Source organism: Rhinopithecus roxellana, chromosome 17, assembly GCF_007565055.1.
Source record: "Rhinopithecus roxellana isolate Shanxi Qingling chromosome 17, ASM756505v1, whole genome shotgun sequence".
NCBI classification, from domain to species: domain Eukaryota; kingdom Metazoa; phylum Chordata; class Mammalia; order Primates; family Cercopithecidae; genus Rhinopithecus; species Rhinopithecus roxellana.
The window spans coordinates 78,618,940-78,639,242 of record NC_044565.1 but is presented as its reverse complement, the minus strand read 5'-3'; the positions used below and the strand labels follow the sequence as shown (position 1 = coordinate 78,639,242).

General features: G+C 41.5%; 1 protein-coding gene across 4 annotated transcripts in view; it reads right to left on the bottom strand.

Annotated features, from left to right (window-relative positions):
• Window positions 1-487: 487 nt before the first annotated feature.
• The window catches only part of CRIM1 (cysteine rich transmembrane BMP regulator 1), a 201,307-nt gene continuing 181,491 nt past the window's right edge, over window positions 488-20,303 (bottom strand). For 2 of the 4 annotated variants that reach the window (XM_010373271.2, XM_010373254.2), the window contains exons 13-16: window positions 14,490-14,684; window positions 7,276-7,398; window positions 4,315-4,502; window positions 490-2,970 (exon numbers count right to left, since the gene is read on the bottom strand). In XM_010373271.2, the coding sequence (XP_010371573.1) occupies window positions 2,794-2,970; window positions 4,315-4,502; window positions 7,276-7,398; window positions 14,490-14,684 (683 nt within the window). In that variant the 3' untranslated portion in view covers window positions 490-2,793. Of the gene's footprint in view, window positions 2,971-4,314; window positions 4,503-7,275; window positions 7,399-14,489; window positions 14,685-20,303 lie in introns of all 4 variants that reach the window. The other 2 variants (XM_010373245.2, XM_010373263.2) reach the window with 2 other exon arrangements.

The following is a 20,303-nucleotide window of genomic DNA, read 5'->3' as shown; positions in this document are numbered from 1 at the left end:
ATGAAAACATACCTATTTTTTCCTAGCAGCTCAAAGTCTCTTTGCAGTCAGGCTTCCCCTGATTTTGCTTGGTAAAGTCTTTCTTCTTCAGCATTGAACTACTGTAGGGTTTCCCACCACAATCCTCCTGTGCGTAGCAAGTTAATTTTGATACTGGTTATGAGCACGTTTCTGACAGCAGGTAGGTTTCTTGTCTCCCTAAAAACAGCACCGCTATGCTGCGTACTCTGGGAGACAGTCTTCTTTTTGCAAGGATTCCTTGGGAAAGACCCGCCTAACGACAAAGGCCCGGGGACTTCTTGTGACACCAGAGGTTCACTGGACTAATAACCTTGAAAGGACAATTTGTCTTTCGGATCCCAGAGATGGAATCTTTTTGGAAGTTACACTGTGTGATTTCAACTCACAATGTTTACTTCCTGCCAAGAATCAGGTTGCGGATAATTCTCTTACAGCTTTGTGCGTTTTGAAGAAAACAAAAGCAAACTGTAGAGCTATGGTGCACTCCAAGTGCCATATATCTGTTTTATTCTTCAGGAAATTAGATTTGTTTTTCTTTTACAAGAGCACAACAGGAACCAAAGTAAAAGAGTAATAGATACAGCACTCAGGATAAATCATATCTTTAAAATAATAATAAAAAAATTTACACCTTGTCCTATATCCTGTTAGTATTTTCATAATATGGCCATGATTGAAAAAACAAAAAGCAAGCATCTACAATTTTTTTTGATAAAGACTTTTTATGCCAGGAATGGATTAATTATCAACAAAATTCATACTAATCAGGCTGATGTCAATCTATTTTGGTAACATATCATTAACAAATTTATTTTGGAAAAAGATAAAAATATTGCCCCTTGATAATAAATCTTTTTTTCCTTTGATGCAAACAGCTAGAACACCTTTTTCTTTTTCTTTTTGATATTCTAAGACAAAAAAATGGTTAATCTTCAGATTAATAAATTAGGTCATTATAATAATAAATTAATTTTTTTTAAAGTTCAGCAACCTCTGTCCAAGTATTTACAACAATACTTGAAAGTTCCTTTACAAAACAGAACACATTTTCTTTTCACATTAAGCATACTGGGTATCTGTGTCTTTCACAACAAGCATTTTTAAAAGAAAACTCAATGCACAAATGGGATAATTAGTATAAAAGTGCTAAGGGCTGTTTGAAAAGTTAACACTATAGTATACAGTCAGTTATATTTGAGGCATACTACAACAAACTTCCAGCTTATTGTGGACAATATTCCAGTAGTTTCAAACCATTGTTTGAAAAAAAAAAAAAAAAATCCAGGAGCTGATTAGTGATGCAGATAAGAACTGCCATCAATGTCTCTGGCCAGTGAGCAAATTGAAAACCAACTGAAAGCAAATCCAAATGAGGAAGATTTTAATAAAGGAATACCCTTCTCCATAGCAGGTGCAATGCTGACTGCTCAAGGCGTGCGTGCACACAAACACACACATACATACTCACACACATCTTTCCAATTAAACTGCAGGTAGAATGAGATTTTGTGTTATTCAAAAAAATTTGTAAGTGATCAAAGCATTAATATGGAATGCCTGTTTATCTGCCTTTGTTCTGGTTAAAATCTCAAAAATACATTCAACAGGAAAACATAAATTGTATGTGTATAAATATATATGTATATATATATTATATACACATGCACACAAATACTTCTGTTTTTTGAAGCATAGTTACATAAATACTCCTATAATTGCTAAAGTTTAAAGAGGCATCATTTTTTTTGAGCTTCAACAAAGGTGCTTGAATAATACACAATTAAAATGAAGTAGTTTCTATTTTGTAGGATCAGTATATAATAAGGAAAAAGAATCCCCAAACAGTCTTTTTAAAAAAAGTTTCTTCTTAAGCTAGAGCTTCAACAAAAACTATGAACAACCAACAATAGAACAGAACAAAGCAACAAACAGTGAAATACAGCCCCTGGAAATGCCTGGTGTTCGCCACCCTCTCCCTCCTTCCTGTCACGTTGTTGTAAGAAAAGCTCCAGTGCTCACATCAAGAAACGACTTAGATCTTGTTCATGTGCTGACTCTGCTAGGAACTGGCTGATTGGCTTGGAAGAAAATAAAAGCAGCAAAAAGTATAACTGTATATATTCTTAATAACCCGCTTTAGAGAAATGTTGCTATCACATTTCTCTGGCTTCCTCACTGCCTACTGCAGTTGTGACTGTATAGAAAAGAAACTTGTGGCTTATACCTGGGATGGCTGTCAAAAGGTTCTGATGTGCTCGTCTGGTAGTTCTAAGGTGGTTATGGCAGCTGGGTCGCAAGGCCTTTTTTGTTTCCTGCTCATTCAGGCCTAAGCTTTGCAGCAACCAGTGCAGTCTTCAGAGCAATAGGAAAAAAATATCCTCTGGGCCACTGAACTGCTTTTACGTTACCAGGTTTCTCCCCGAGCCAAGCTGACCAATTTTTCTTCCCGACACCACCCTCCCACCCATTTCCCCATCGAAACTCACTGTCCCCACCCCAAATATCTCTACAGCTATCTTACAGGCAAATATATCTTAGCAACTTTAAAAACTTTGGTTCTAAGAAAACACTTGGTCAGTTATCTTGAGGAAAAGTGGGAATGCTTGTTCTGCACATTGCTGTAGACAGAGCCCATCCCAGTAAGGTCTTAGCGCTGTACATCAAGTCACAATCCAATACAATCCACTAAGCAAGTGCACAAATTCTAGTTTACTTTTTAGAGCAGATTGAGTCATCTTCTGTCTTTTGAAACCGCAACGGAGTTGCCTTTCTTCACACTGTCTGGTAGAAATTGTCTGCCTGTAGATGGTTCTGTTTTTGCATGCTGTAGAAGCCACTGAATCTTGCATCTGGTTCTGCAATTCTTAGCATTCTCTGGGAACTGTCCACCTGGACTCTGGTTCCTTTCTTGCAGTCCACAGATACTAGCTGATTATTTAAAGAAGAAGGCTATTTAATGAGAGGAGGAATAAAACCACAAAGAATTAGCTGCTTTACGTTATTGCAAATGAACAGAAATTTAGTACCTGACTCAGATGAGATAATAGTTTCACAATTCATTGACAGACTGTATGCAGAGTATCACATCCTGTTCTAGTACCAACTCTACTTTTATGAAGGACACTGACAAACTGTATTTAAAGGTGAAATGTCAAAAAACTATGTCAAATAGGAAGATAAAAACTGGAAAAAAAAAAAAAAAAAAAAAAAAGGACTGGTGAAATGATTTCAAATCCTTGAAGTGCAGACCTGTGTTTAAAGGGGGTTGAAGAATGAGTGGAAGGTAGGCAGATTTTAAAAACAAAGGGATGATTTCTAACCACTCAGACTGTAGAACACCATCATAGGCTGGGCCAGCCCGTGTGTTTCTAGTCATTCCATACACTTTATGAGTGGGTCTGTTTCCCAGCTTTGGACATTGGCAACTGTATCCTGACCCAGTATAGAGGCTGTGCCCGATGCACATTTATTCAAAGGAAAATCGGAGGCAGGATAACCGCAGGACAGAAGTTTTACTTGGAAGGGTTAACCAGATGGTAAATTATATTACATAATTGTTCAGGCTGTTTCCAATTCTTAAGGTTGTATGATTAAAATAAACCAACCCAAGGCAAAAGGCAGAATCAGAGTTGGAAGGGATTATGATTTATTTCCCTTAATACAGGTTTTTCTTATCTTTCAAAATAGGCAGATTTAGAGGCCCTTTACATTTGTACTGAAAACAAATATATATATTTTCTCCCGCAATATGAAATCTGCCTCTCCCTACCTTGTCTACTATTACTTTCCACCACCTCTTCATCTTTTGTGACCTTTCCACTTGGTGCTTGCCTTTGATGCATTGACCTGTCCTTTTGCCTTCTGTATACCCTCATGATCTTCCAGCCCTCTCCTGAGTATTATCTCCCTCCCTTTGTGACTTCTTTTCCCTTCCAATTCTAAGTTGACTGATGACTGATAAATGCCAGGTGATCAAGTTTAATGTCTAATATAAAGAATGATTTAGGAATAAATCCAGAGGTATTTGTTCATTTGAAAACTTTAGAGTACCTCCAGAAAATTGGATCCATGTAAGGTCAGGATTCATTAACCAATGGATAAAATTCACCTTGCGATAAGTCCAACCCTGGGCAAGTACTATATATTTGATTCGTACTATAGCCTGGTATGGATTTGAGGCTATGAATAGCAAAGTAAAAATTTCACTGGTTAAGACACAAGGTTTCAAGCAATTTCAATGTAAGTGTAAGTTTTCCTAGATTCATCATTCAAGAGATTTTTTCAAGACAGTACCTTAGTTGGTGTTCGATACCAGCAAAGCAGTGGTATCCACTGTTTCTTCTGATTGATGAACAGGAATGCTATTATAATAGACAGGCATATAATTATGGGAACCACAACTGAGGCAATGGAGTCCAGTGAAGAATCTCCACTTGGGTGCAGTCTGTTATCTCTGTAATCTACCTGGAGGTGACCCATATCTAGGAAAAGAAAAATTATAAGCATTTATTACCTAAACCGGAATTGTTCAGGATTATTTTAATGACATTGCAAACAGAGACTGGCAACTTGGTTTTATTGCTTCTCAGTTTTTTCAGGCTAAAAATGTGATTAAAATCTAATTTTGATCCAAAGAGCTCTTAGTAGAGGGCAGAGTGCTTAGGGATGAATGTTAAAAAAAAAAAATCAAAGTGACAATCTTAATAATTGGATAAGATGATGCCGGCTCTAGCTAATCAAGAAAATAAGAAGGTGCTTAGGTAGATTTTGAAAAAGTGAAGTAGACCATTAAAATATTTTGATTACTATTAACATATATGGTCTTCTCAGATTTTGAAGAAGAAACAGCTGATCTCCTTGCTTACTGGCAAACGGGACTAGAACAAAGCATATTCTCTTACCTACTAGTGTAATAACTAAGACTAATTAGATCAAAACTAATCAGAATCAGGAGGTTGGTCTTTTGGTTGATACTCTGGTTCACTGAACTCTAAGCAGTATTGTCTTACTTTTCATAAACTTGTTGAAAATCTTGCTTAGGCGTATTAGACAGTTTTTCTGACTTAATGAATTATATTGCATAGGTGACTACATTTAGTTTTGCACTTATGAATGACGACCTTTATGTTCTTTTATTTATTTTTTTTTGAGACGGAGTCTTGCTCTGTCGCCCGGGCTGGAGTGCAGTGACCGGATCTCAGCTCACTGCAAGCTCCGCCTCCCGGGTTTACGCCATTCTCCTGCCTCAGCCTCCCGAGTAGCTGGGACTACAGGCGCCCGCCACCTCGCCCGGCTAGTTTTTTTTGTATTTTTTTAGTAGAGACGGGGTTTCACCGTGTTAGCCAGGATGGTCTCGATCTCCTGACCTCGTGATCCGCCCGTCTCGGCCTCCCAAAGTGCTGGGATTACAGGCTTGAGCCACCGCGCCCGGCCCCTATGTTCTTTTAAAGTATCTTACAATGTATGTTGCAGACAGAAATAAGGTTAAATATATACCAGTAGGGGGCACCCCCTAAAGTTTCCTTATTTTTATTCTATTTTGAAATCACTGTAGTCAGGTTTTCTAAATGCATTAACAATCAGTTTAGTGAAAGACACATGACACACAATGTCGAAAAGAGTTACTCTCAAATTGTTCTGGAAATTCAGCTTATGAAGTGACAGAGCTTTGTGGTATGTAAGACTGTGGTTTAAAACTCAGATTTTAAATGATATATGCTTCTGTGTGTGTTCTGGAGGGGTGGTGGGAGCAGGGAGGAATGGGAGGTAGAAAACATTCCTAATCATTTTAGCCGGTGCAGATGGCAGTAAAGCTTTATAGAAACATATTTATCAGCATCAAGAAAAATGTCAAAGAGTAACATTTTATTGATGAATTCAGATTTTAAATACACAACGAATAAAAGAATGAATTTTACTTTCCCATATTCCAAATGAAATAGAAAGAAGTTTTAGGAATATGTGTCATACAAGAAGAATAAGATATAAATTAAGGAAGGTCTCGGTGAAAGAAAAATGAAGCTGCAAGTGAGGTCTGTTTACAAAATTCAGTCTTCCGGTGCCGTTTCTGTGCTAAAACCAAGCCCTAAAAGTTAGCTTTGAGCTTTGTAGCAGCCAAAGCCAAAAATGGAAACAACTATCAGTCTTTAATAGGATTCACAGTGTCTTCTAGGTTAAAACAAATCAGTCGCCTAGGAGAAGTATACATTTTCTTGCTATTGACGCATGAGAAAATTTCTCTTTAGGGGCTTTATAACATAGATACTATGCAATGCACAGGTCTTCAACATACTATAAGTATGGCTATACTTATGACCGAAGTCTAGCCTCTAGAACAGGGCCTGGCATACAGCAGGCACTAATATATTTATTGACTGAGTGAATGTAAGCATAATGCTAAAGCACATTCAGTCAGAACAATTTTACAGAGAGCCAAAAACACTAGGCCCAGGAAATTGGCTTTCTGGTCATCTGGCTTGATCCATGCATAACGTTTAGAATATCTAGAGTCACAGACAAGTAATCTCTCAAGCAATGAATAATGCTTCTTCCAAAAGAAATATAAAAATTATATAGCAATGATTTGGAAAATATGGTTGGAGTAGACAGGAGGCAGTACTGAGTCACAACCAAGAGCTAGTTTATATTACTGATCAAGAAGAGGTCTACTTTTATATAAAGAAAAGGAAATATTAACAGCTATTGGGAGACAAAATAACATCTTTATTACACACAAACTGAAAGGATAGAGCAAGAAAAAAAGGCATGGAGTAAACCTGGTGACTGGAAAAATCAACACAGGTTGATTTAACTCGCATGAAGTGAAAACTGCCCAGAAGTAGACGGTAACCTAATGTACAAATGCTCAGTGCAGAATCTACAAGAGACAGTGACTAATTCATGATTACTCTCCTTATAAAGTTTATATATACATACATTTGAGAGATGGCTTAGAAGTTCCAGAGATACGAAGCTCTTATGACTAGGAACATATTTATTTCCATCATTACAAAGTCTCTGAGCAAGGAGGGCCAGGAAGGAGGCATTTAATCCAGTTACCTGCTGACTTATTGTATCAATGTGTGGTGTAAATATGTTTCAGCCAAGCAGGTCTGCCCGGGAACAGTTACCTGAATTTACTTCAGCAAGTCATTTAAAAAGTTACTCACAGGAAATTTTAAAAATTAGAAAAAAGCCAAAATAGACCACATAGAAAACTAAAACTGGCAGATCTCAGCTGCCTTCAGTGCTTACCTCTAGGGAGATGGACGATATCATTTTCGCTAGGTGTGGGCCACAGGGGAACCTCCAGGTCAACCTCTCCTCGATGGTTTGTCTTCTCAATGGGTATATTGGTTGGTTCTGGGGCATACATTTCTAAAAGAAGGGAACATTTTTCATAAGAGATGATGAAGCTGCTGTATTGTTGGCTTTTGTATTCTCAATTCAAATGGTGCACTCAATTCAAGCCCACATTTCCTGGGACGTGAAAGCTGCAGTTTCTGCCATTTACATCATTCATGCTAGAGAATCACAAGCTTTGCAGTGAAAAGGAACGCGTCTTGTAACATTTAAAAGACAGAAGAATTCTCTACTCCACCAGGGTCAAAAACTGCTTTTTCACGTTCAAATGGTGTTGGTTTTATAACTTTATGGAAACTGAAGGGGACTAGCTGAAGTGGAATTATTTCTTTTTTTTTTTTTTTCTTGAGACGTAGTCTTACTCTGTTGCCCGGGCTGGAGTGCAGTGGCGCGATCTCGGCTCACTGCAAGCTCCGCCTCCTGGGTTCACGCCATTCTCCTGCCTCAGTCTCTCGAGTAGCTGGGACTACAGGTGCCCACTACCGCGCCCAGCTAATTTTTTGTATTTTTAGTAGAGACGGGGTTTCACCACGTTAGCCAGGATGGTCTCAATTTCCTGACCTCGTGATCCACCCGCCTCGGCATCCGAACGTGCTGGGACTATAGGCGTGAGCCACCGCCCCCGGCGGAAATTATTTCTTTTACTTTCCAGCAGCTAATAAATGTTGGTGTTTAATAGCTGCTGCTCTTTAATATAGGGGTGTTGAATAACTTACACAAAATATGTTAGCAAAACTTGAAAAAGTTAACGCATTGTCCACTTCTTATGGACTTCTTGGCCATTTCCTCTCCTCTCTCTTCCCCTACATGGGAACAGACTGTAGGGAGACCTCATGAGTATAAGTCTCAGATGTCCATTATGTTACCACTAGAACCATTTAGATTAGAAACTGATCTTCGGTAAATACATTTACATTTTCCAGTTTGATCAGATAGGTATACTACAACATAAAACAAACTGAGAATAATATTATTTATCTCAAATATCAGGTCTTTTTTCAAAAAAAAAAAAAATCAGAGCTTTTCTCAGCTCCTACAAATATTTCTTTATATTTATACTTTATCCAGCTGATGACAACTAGCCCCACATTTTAAAGCAATTCATTGTTAAGAACCTGTTTTCAAAATGTGACAATAAAAGTTTGTGTCATGCACATATTTCCTGTCGGCCAGATCCTGCCATATTATTCACTGATTTTTACAAAGCAATTACTCAACACGTAGGATCCTAAATACTCACCATTGCCTAATTTAGACCAACATAAAATATACAGTATATAAATTAAAACAGGATTAATCATCCCCTCTGCTAGAGTGATTGTTTTCTGTCTCAAAGTTACCAGGCTTTTGAGAGGTAAACCTTAAGATGACTTTGAGAGAAGAGGCAAGTGACAGAAAAGAGAGTACTTGCTAAGGTTCCCCCATGAGTTAACTAAGTACCCAGCCAGGGAAAGAAACCCAGAGAGGTTCAGTTAAATCGCTCAAACGCATTTAGTAAGTGGTAGAGCTGGGATTCAAATGCAGTTCTGTGATTCCAAAGCCCAAGTTTTCTTGCTGCCTCCAAGAATAGTCTTCTGCTTTCTTAGTTATATTATAAAGCCTTTAGACATAAAAAGAACTGGGAACAATTATAGTTTCCACAGGTTCAGTGCATCCCTGCAAACTTGAGAATTAAAAATAGAAGTTACTGAAAGTATTACCATTTGCAGGCGCAGGGGCCTAAGCACAAACCACTGACTCTCAAATTTTTAAAAATCATATCAGAATTACCCAAAGAGCTTAGAAAATGTGCTGACTCTCCCAGGTCCTGATTCAGTAGGTTTGGACTAGGTGACTCCGGGAGGTGTGTGTGTAGGGGGATGGTATTTAATCCAGCCACTGAAAAGCTCTCATAAGTGGTATGAATTTCCTGGGTGAATATGGGCAGAAAAGCCACGTTGCCATTTACTTGACACCTTTCAGTGTCACACACCCTTCTGTCCCTCCCCTGCCTAGTCCAGGGCTTCACACTGAGCCTTCCTATGACAACAGGGGCCAAACTGCCACTGGTTTCTGAGGCCTCAGTGTAAAGGGCGAACTTGACACCGATTCCACCAAACCTGTGAATGTCAATGGCTAAGTAGTCAAAGCTTCTGCAGAGGCCCCAGAGCTGGGACTGATTGAGTTCCACCTCAGGCCTTTTCCTGAGTGAGAGCAGTAGAGAAGTAACTTTGGAATTATTTTGCCTTGACCCTGCATATGGATAGATTTCAGGTGAAACTCCACCAAGCTGAGGCATGACAGTGAGTCCTCTTCCCACAGGGGCTCTACTTGGAAATAGCAGGGAAAGTTAGAAGGCTCTATGGTGAAGGAGGATGTCTCCTTCAGTGATTAACTGTATTACCATTTGTTCAACAGATATTTCCTGAGCACTTCCTACATGGCAGGCATTGGTTTTGGGCATACAGTTTTGAGTGAGACCAATCCTGGCCCCCATGGATCTCTCCTGATGAGTGATGCCTGACAGCTACTTCTTACTTCCAGCAGCTCATAAGCTGTCCTGTGTATTAGCTCACTCCACCACTCAGTTCAGCTCTGATTAAAATCCACCCACACCTCTTTATCACAAAACACTCACAGCTCCAGTTCACAGTCCTCAAGTCCAAGGGAAGAGAGTCATTTCCCTTTAATTTGAACATAAAAGGGAAGCTGCCTCTGAGCAGTTTTGCCAAAAAGAACAATTCTTTAGTTAAAAAACTGCTTGTTGAAACAAAAAGAAGTGGGAATGCTATTTGCTTCCACGCCTAGACCCAGGCCTTCTTCCATGGCTAAAGACCGCCTTCTACCCAAGACTCTAAAATAGAACCCTTCTGGTATTTACTACAAGAGCCCTTTATAGCTGTTGGCATAGCAGATGGACAGTGCCAGGGCGACTTACAAAAAGCTACATCCAGCCCTGCCACAAAGATCATGGGCACATGGTCACAATCACGCCTGTGCTCATACTTGATCTGAGCTTTGGAGGAACTCAAGATAATTTACTGGGGATATATTTTACTTTCGGAGGCATCTGGTCATCTGTTAAGAGCTGCCTTCCTTAAAAATGTCCTCTTCTGGAATATGGGGCGAGGTGGCTGGTGCTCACAAGCTGAGGTCCGCATTTTTTTGGGAGATGGAACCTGAGGTCAATTTAGGAATAGGGGTCTCATCCTCTGATAACCAGCTGCATGACTTTGGATAACACTCTCAACTTTCCTGAGCCTCAGTTTCTTCTGTAAAATGAGACAGGTGCTAATCACCTAACAGCTCACAGGTTCTGTACGCCTATCCAAATATGGTGAAGGTGGACAGTGTTTTGTAAAGAAAGAGGATATTCAGAATGTCTAAAGGACAAAGCAAGGTTCTTGCTGGACAGACTGGGAAGTGCTCCCTCCCACACCATCATTTCTGAGATGGTATAATCCTCACAGCATTTCTGGGAGGTGGCATGTGCTATCCAGATGAAATGGAAGCCTGAAACTTTGGTGATGAGTCTTGACTAAGATCACACAATGAACCAATGCAAGAATGGGACAGGAATCCAGCCTTCCTGGCAGCCCATACTGGATCAAACAGAAGGTGGCACAAGCTCAACTGATTGCAATATTGCTTAAAGATGGAAAAATGTTTCATCAGGAATACAGCAGATGCAGAAAGGAGAGTTAATCAACAGAAATTAAATTTCAACCCAACAGTAAATCTTAACTGAGAAGTCACTGGAGAAATCTCTAATGACGAACAAGGATGTTAGCAGTATCTGTACTCTCTCTTATGAAACTCACAAACCAAGGAGAATGAATCTATCTCTATTTCTACCACCACTACCTGAATTTGGGTCCTTATTATCACACCTAGGACATTTGCAGTGCATGTTACAGCTGTCCTGGCCTCTGGTCTCTCTCTGCTTTAGTCATTCCTGCGCACCACCCCATTACACAAAGGTTACCCCAAAACACCTTTGTGATCATGTCATTCAGCTGCTCAAAAATAAGCCTTCCCATTCCCTATGAAGAACAAAATCTACACTCTTCATTTGATAATTAAGGCCTGAAAAATCCTGGCCAAGCTAGTGTTTCTGTCCTTACCTACTGCTACTAGAACTCACTGCTCTAGGGGCATTGGCCTTGACCTTAGAGGCACCGGCCTTGACTTTTCCCATCTCAGGTCTTGGTCAGGTCATCCTCTTCACTCCAATGAAGAGAGCACATCTGTCCTTTAAAATCTAGCTCACGTCCTTTCTCTGTGAAACCCTCCAAGGACACTCAGCTTCATAGTCCATCTTAGTCATGAACTTTGCATGGTCTGCATGAGAGTTGCATGACCATAACTCCCAATGGGAGAGGTGAATCCAATTCACCTCTCCCATTCTGTTTTGAAACCACTCTGATTAGACTTTGCCTCCACCACTGTACTTCTGTGAAGTTCATTACAGCAGTGCTAAATGCACAAGCCAGTTCCCACATTGCATCTTACTTGGCTAACAGCGGCGCTTGATTCAGCTGTTGACTCTTTCCTACCAGAAACCCTTTCTCCACCTGGCTTCCATGTCACTGACCCTCTTGGCTTCCTCCTTTATTCCTGGTGCTCCTTCTCTATTTATTTTGCTAGGCCCTCTGTACCTGCTCAATCTCCAAAAGTTAGAAGGTCTCAGGGCTCAGTCCTGCGCTCTCTTTTCTTTTCTATTTATTCCTACTCTTGGGTCATCTCATCTAGTCTCAAGGCTTAAAAACCTTGAGACTAGAAACCAACTATGGTTGACAACTTTCAAATTTATAGATCTACTTTCAATCTCTTTCCTGAACCCCAGATTAGATATTGTCTATTCATTATCTCCACTTTGATGCTGAGTATTTCAAGCTAAAAATGCCCCAAACCAAAATGTCGCAGTCATCCTTGGCTCCTCTCCCACTCACTCCCCACATATATTCAAATCCTACTGATGCGACTGATATGGCATAGTCAGAACCTGCCCACTTCTCCCCACCTCCACGGCTACCACCCTGTTCAAGTCACTGTCATCTCTCACTTGGATTCTTAAAAAAGCCTCAAAGTTGATCTCTCTGCTTTCACTCTTGACCTCCATGCCCCACAGTCTATGTTCAACCCAGCATCAGAGAAATCCCATTTAAAGGTAAGTCAGATGCTGTCGCTCCCTGCTCCAAACCTTCCAAGGTTTCATCTCACTCAATACAATCCTGCACTCATCTGTGAGAGCCTTTATGTCTGGCCGTGGCTGCCTCTCTGCCCCACTTCTTACCTCCTCCTTGCTCACTGAGTTACCTCCACACAGCTCCTCCTGAACATGCACCTTGAACATGCACAGCATGTTCCCACTCCAGGGCCCTGGCCCTGGCTACATCCAAAGGTTCTGCCTCTTCCCCATGAGAACTGCAATTCTGGGTCTCTTCATTAAATCTCATCTTGTTGGTAAGGTACTCCCTGACCATTCTACATAATACAAAACAACCTGCCTGCCCCACTTCTCCCCAGCCTCTTTGTCTTGTTATGCCTTTCTCCAGAGCCTGATCCCCATCTTGGTGGCTGCCTAGTTACTGTTTACCTGTTTGCTGCCTGGTTTCTCCCTACTACAATGTAAGCTACGTGTGCACTGCTATTTGGTCACTGCTGTGTCCTCAGTGCCTAGAACAGTGCTTGGCACATAAAAGGCATTAAATGACTCTTCGTGAAATAAATAAGGTCAAGTTTCATCATTTATATCATTAAAAGCATATTACTGGGGAAATTGGTATGAAACTTGTGAAACATAGGTGAATATATACTAGATAAAATAATTCCAGTGGAAAACCACATATTTTTTCTTCTCATTTAAAACACTTAAGACTTTCCTTTTTTCCATACACACAGCAAGTGTGTATGGAAAACTATAAAGAGAACCCAACTGAAGGCTCTTAAAAATGGTTCCACCCCCTTACCTGGCAGAACATCCTATCCTTTTTAGGAGATAAATGGACATTTTTAGAAATGCTCAATTGGGGATAGTTTGCATAACGCCTAAACAAAAGGCCAACATGTGCAGAGCTCACTTAAACTCTTTGGGTTTAACAACTGCCCTCTCTTACAACTGCATAGTACAGATGCACTTCTGAATTGGCATGCTTCCCAGCTCCCTGTATTGAACAGAACAAGGTTCTCTAATATAATGCTGCGAGAAAACATGAGAATCGAGGTAAGACAGAAAAGCTCTTGACTCGCTCAGGACCTCAATGAAGTCTTAGAGTGAGCCTTCACTTGGGTCTGTGTGGTCTATACTATCTGGGAAATCTGTGTGTCTAGGGGTTCAGTCCCCATGGAGAGGGCTCAGGTCTTACACTTCTGGGATTAGACGGAGGGGAAAGAGGAATAGTTTTGGCAGGAGGTGCAGACGTGGAAACTAAGAGAAGGGCTAGGGGAGGCTCTGGGCAGCTGAGAAGGACTTAGGTTTGAAACTATGAGATGGATAATGCAGCAGACATGAAGAGTGGGGCGTGGGGAAAGATGCAGGTGCAGGGATTCAAAACAGCCAGCTGGGATATGCTCAGGGGTTGCGTTATGTGTGGAAAGAGATGAGAGGTTCAGCTGAGGGCTTGGGAGAGGGCTGCATGGATAATATGGGTACTGGCTGGAACTGATGAACTAAAAAAAGAATGAACCAGAACTACATTCTTTAAACGCAGGTCTTCCGCTTTGGTTCTAATATATTTTCACAGTGTAATGGCTCTTAAGCATCTTCCCTTCTGGGTCCCATCTTGGACCACCTTCTCTAGACTAGTCCAACACTGCACTAAAACTGTGCTACTCTGATAGGGCAGGTGTCATCAACGGGTTTGGTTATACTAAAGTTTAGAGAATGCAAATGAGAAGAAAAGAACCAGAGCAATTCTGGCATGGAACCAAAATCTGCCCCTCATCTGGATGGTCATGGTTTTCCAAGTTACCCATAGGGTCTTTGGGTGGGAAGTGCTAACTGGGCCTGACACGCTACTTGGGCCATGTGAACTAATGAAAGAGGAAGCAGGTCGAGCTCTGCTTTGATTTCATCTTAAATCAACATTACAGCTTGACAAATGGAAGGATGGTGGCTTAGATACCTGGACACATTGGGCAGCAACTTCCTTCCACGTTGATGGGCTCAACACAGGGCAGAGGGGGGCAGCTGACGGTCGAGCAGAGGGTCTGGCCCTGCAGGCAGTAGCAGTGGGTGCAGCTGTCAAGGTCCCACCGCTCCTCGTCGGCATAGGCCTTCCCACTGAAGTGGCACACCACCTTCTTTGGAATTGTGTCTTCTAGTGAAAAGAACAGCACATGGTGGAGTCGCTGATGTGACAATGCACACGATCTTATTACACGTGAGAGATCAAGGGAATAGCTTTGTATAATCACAGTATGCCTGAGGATTTCTGGAATTTGGTGAAACTTTTGTTTCCCTAGTCTTTCATTTTTCTTAGGAGGACCCTCAGGGCTCTCATCTTGTGGCCACTGAGGCCAGCACAGGGTGGTCACTACAACAACCAGCAGGGAATGGTACCCGTTAGATAAGTGTCCTTAGACTGTCATCTAGAAAGAGATAAAGAGATTGATAAAAAGTCCAGCTGAGTTTATTTACAGAGATGGATTCAAGAAGTTCCTGTTTTGTAAACAATACAGGGGAATGGTAAAGAGTGATAATGGCAACATCACAGGGAACTAGCAGGTTTCCTCTGCAACCCTTGAGTGGGAGTCGGCACCGAGACAACCACTTCCTTCATTTTCCAGGGATGCCGCGTAGATTTCTCTCATCACAAGGGCATTTCTACTTTAAAACCAGCTTCATTTCATTGCAATCCGTTTTTTCCCCCAGAAAACTGTGGTTTTTGAGAAAAAAAAAAGAGCTATTTGTCTATACAGTATACACAGGGATTTACAGTTTAAATATTCTGCTCCTTCTTCCCATTGTCCCTTGTCACACTCATTTCCTCCCTCTTCCAACCTTCTCCTTGAAGGCTCCTTTCTCTGGGACTCACCGCCTTTTTCTGGTGTACCCGAACTTACTGACTCCCTAGTGGCCACATTTCACACACAGAAATTTCCCTCTAGCACACAATAATGTGGTTCAGAGTGAGGCCCCAAGAACCAGCAGATCCAGCAGCAAAGCAGAGATGGGGCAAATCGAAACCCAGTGGCGAGGGTGTGAGCGCGAGACTGATAACTAGATGACACCTACTGATCCAGGGACATTTTATGTTCAGATTCTAAAAGCAGCACCACTCACCATTTGTCACTTAAGAAAAACTACAAAGACATCTAGAAGGAAAGTTCCTTAGGAAGGCAGTCGTCCCCAGGGCCCAGGGTTCTTCCTGGAAAGCATCTGGGAAGCTCTTGAAGGGTCAGAGTTCATTGAACAGACACAAGAAACAGAACCCAGGACATCTCAGGGCACAATGAGAAGCCCATAATGGCATCAGGAGCCCCATTTTCTCTGAGCCGCCCCAAGCTTTGCAGCGAGTGCTCTAAGGCAGCTGGAAGTGGCTCTCTCTGAAGACCCAGTCTGTGCTTCAGACTGAGCTTTTCCAGAGGAAGGTCACAGAGAGAAATGCGCACAGATCTGTGGTCTCTACGTTTTCTTCTTACCAATTACAATTGTCCCTTGGTACCCTTGGGAGACTGGTTCTAGGACCCCCATGAATACCAAAATCCAAAGACGCTCATGTCCCAAGTCCCTTATACAAAATAGTGTAGCATTTGTATATACCTACTCACATCCCCCCACATACTTTAGGCCATCTCTACTCAAGCATATGCACCTTTATAAACCGCACTAATAATGGCCTAATATTGTAAAATTTTTACTCCATAGATATAAATCTCAATCCATTGGCGAGTGTTAGAAGCAAGCCCAAAGAAGAAACTGAGATCAAGTGTCAAGTGCCTCATCTCTTATGTTCTCAACAACTTCTATCATTTTTCTCATTACTGCTGGCTACAGTTCAACAAGGGACATTAAGTCAAGTAATCATGGAAAGTTCTAGTTGTAATTAGAGATCAATCTTTCAGTATCTATTAAAAAATGCACTTCCCGATGTTTGTAGAGGCTGCACAGAAATCTTCTGGCACACTAATTATTAGGCTAAAAACTCATTTGGAGACTTTCAAAAGAAACTCATGACAGAAGTTCTTGATAATATGGAATCCTTAAAGGAGGCAGCTTCACTAAGGTATCCAAAATGCACATGTCAAACTGGCTGAACAGAATCATCCAATGAGCCGAATTTAAGTAGTACTCTGACCTCCAGCCAACACACTGCATTGAGGACATTAGTTTTGGCCATCAAATTTAGAGTTTATTTTGCTGAGAATTCTTTATGAAAGGAAGCAATGTTTCATTAAGCAGTATCACTGATTATATTTTATATGAACCTTGGTCCATACAATGGAGTATCACTGAATAAAATTTGAGTAACAGTATTACTGTACAAAGAAATCAGACGGGAGGTGAAACTTCTCATCCTATCTTGTCCATAACTCTTCTGACTCAAGGTCAAGCAGTGGTCTATACTGTCTATATTATTATTTTTTTCCTTCCTTCCTTCCTCCTCCCTCCCTCCTTCCCTTCTCCCTCCCTTCCTCTTCCCTCCCTCCTTCCTTCCCTCCTCCTCACTCCCTCCTTCCTTTTCTCTTTTCCCTGACTCCTTCTCCCTCCTTCCTTTCCCCTCCATCCTTCCTTCCTTTTCTCCTTCCTTCCCCACCCTCATCTCCTTCCCCGTTCTCCATCCTCCCACTCCCGCCTCCCTTCATTCCTTCCTTCCTTCCGTCCCCCTCCTCCTTCTGCCTCCTTTTCCCCTCTCCCCTTCCTTTCCCCTCTCTTCCTCCCCCTCCCTCACCGATCTACATTCCTTCCTTCTCCCTCCATCCTTTCTTCTCTCCTTTTCACCCTCCCTCCCTCCATCCTTCCTTCTCTCCTTTTCACCTTCCCTCCCTCCCTTCCTTCCCTCCTGTCTTCCTTCCTTCCCCCTCTCCCCTTCCTTCCCTCTTTCCCTCTCTCCTTCATTCCTTCTTTCCTTCCTTCCCTTCCTCTCTCCACACACATGAGAATAATGATGGGAAGAACTTAGACTGAGCCTGGACCTAAAGCACCTGGCCATGACGTGTGGTGTTTTCCGAATGATACTGACCTATGTAGAATAATTTCAGCTGATGTATCAAAACCACAGAAGAAATATCAAAGATCAAATGCTGAGCTACAGCATAATACAGGGTTTATGTAAATACTCATTCAGCAGCTGTATGAGATCACTACCTAAAAGAATATTTATAAAATGATATATGAGAAAGAACAATCACTCTGAATGCCTTGGAGGCAATGGGAAAGTCAGTAACTTTTTTCTTTTTCTCAAGAGACAGGGTCTCACTCTGTTGCCCAGGCTGGAGTGTAGTGGTGCAATCATAGCTCTTTGAACTTCTGGGCTCAAGCGATCCTCCTGCTTTAGCCTCCTGAGTAGTTAGGACTACTGGTATGCACCACTATGCCTGGATAATTTTTAGGTTTTTTTTTTTTTTTTTGTGGAGATGGAGTCTCACTGTGTTGCCCAGGCTGGTCTTGAACTCCTGGCCTCAAGCCATCTACCTGCCTTAGTCTCCCAAAGTGCTGAAATTACAGGCACGAGCCACCACACCTTGCTCAGTATCCTCATTTCTTTTCCTAGATACACTGTCTCCTTCAGTGACACGTAAGGACCCATTTGCGAAAACGCCATCAGGAAGTTTTGGAAGCTACCAGGTTTAAAGTGAGACGTGGTGGCTATTCCATGCAATTCAAGGTTCTATAAATTAAATTAAGAGTCACTGTAGTCTTTTGGGGGAAACAGCATAATCTAATTGAGACTACATATAAATGTATTTTAAGCACTCAGCCTGAAGAGGGAAGTAGAAATAAAGACTGGGAATATCCAACTAAAAATAACCAAAACAGTTTATGTTTGGCTATCAGGGTTGTGCCATTTAACTCTAAAGGCTACATTTATTACTCCAACTGGTTTGCTTATTCTGACAATTAAGTTTTGTTCTTTGATACCTAATAATAATCATAACTTCCACTTACTGAATGCCCACTATGTACCAGGCCCTGTGCTAAGCATGTTACCTATGTCAATGCCATTTGATCTCCATTGACCAGTGGGACAGGGTATTGTTTCAATTCCACAGAAAAATGAGGCACAAGATTAAGTCACTTGTCCAAGATGCATAGCTAGGAAGTGGCAGGGCGAGGAGGGGAACCACAGCGGGTCTGGCTCCACAGTCCACCAGCACCTCTGTCTGTCATGTGCCAAGCCGGATAACCCGTGGAAAGGCCACTTGCCCGGACAAGGATCAATCACAGTGCCACACAAACAAGCTGTTACTGCTCACTGACTCTTGAAAATGGGGACTCGAATTTATCTTTGTCTTCAAAGATATCAAGTGCTACCAAGGAATGGAGATAATGAAGTGGGTTATTTAGGTAATTCAGGATTCCTGGTCCTCCTTAGGAAATCTCTGTTTAACACTTCTCTCTCTCCTCACAATCTCTCCCTCCCACTCTCTCAAAGAGGATTAGAGGAGAATGTTCCAAGGAAAACATGAGGTACGACACTAACATAATAAAGTTTATTTTTAAAACAAACAAATCAGGGGTTATATATCCAAATAAACATGACCCCCTTCTAAGCAGCCCTGGTAGGCTGTAAACGTGTTCCAGTGGTACTGCCGCTGCTGCATACAGCTTTGGAATTTTCCTCTTGCCATGGCATCCAGGGCCCATTTTGAAACGTGCAGAGAAGATGGTTACTATTTCACAGTCACACCTTGGTTTAGATCAGCTTTGCTACTTATTTGCCTTAGCTCTGGCCTCTATCTTATCTGTCAGATTCAGCTTGAAATGACTTTTGGCCTCTTTCAGAAACAAAGTCGCTGTAAGAGAATAAAGATTCACTTCTGCCATCAACTACGTCAGGGACCTGGAGCCCTTCGCTGGCTGTAGCGGGTCCTTCATGGGGTTGCTTACCTCATGGGATGCTCAGACAAACATCCTTTCTTTTGGGACTCAAATATGAGCAACATTATCTTGCATCACATATGATTACAATAGAAATATGCAATGTCTTTCAGCGGTAGAGTCTGGAAAATTCAGTGTGGGTTCCCCGCTGCCTGTTTTCCCTCAATTCTGGTTGGTATCACAAGAGGAGGAAGAAGCGGCATGGCCTTGAAATGTTAATTCCTTTCCAGTTAACTTCTTCAACTGTTTAAAACTTCATTATCTTACCTCTTTTCAAGATAAGAAAAGAAGCCTTAACAGGCTGTTAAAGCTGGACTTTGTTTTACTCTTGAGCTATTTTAATTATGCCATAAAACTAATTAACAGCTACGGAAAATCTAGAACTGTGTTATTTTCTTCCTCTACAAAGATCCAATTTAGTGTTCCAGGAGTCACCAAGGTGGGGGCACAGCCCTTGCTCTGAAACTGACCATGATGTGGGATATACATGAGCCTCTGGAAAAAAAAAAAAAAAAAAAAAAGCATCTCCAGATTCTTCCCCCTCCCCCTTTCCTCTGTGGAAGGATATAAAAACCAAAATGGACTCTAACCTATGTTATAGCTGGATTTCTTGATTTCTGCCTAGGAGGCAACTTCTTACATAGATACTTCAATTTCTAAATCTGGTGGTCATGAAGTCAGAGTCTTGGTGTGGGAGTAACTTCCTGGGAGGAAGTCAGGCTGCTTTAGAAATTGCATCAGTTCTTTCAAATCTCCTGGTACTATTTAGAGTCCTGAAAAGTAATTTACTCTGGGATCCTGGTGGCCAAGAAGCTAAATGCAGCTCTTAATCTCAGAATAAGTCTCACCGCAAAACAAGCCAACACAGTACTATAACGGGGGCATTTGTTCTTTC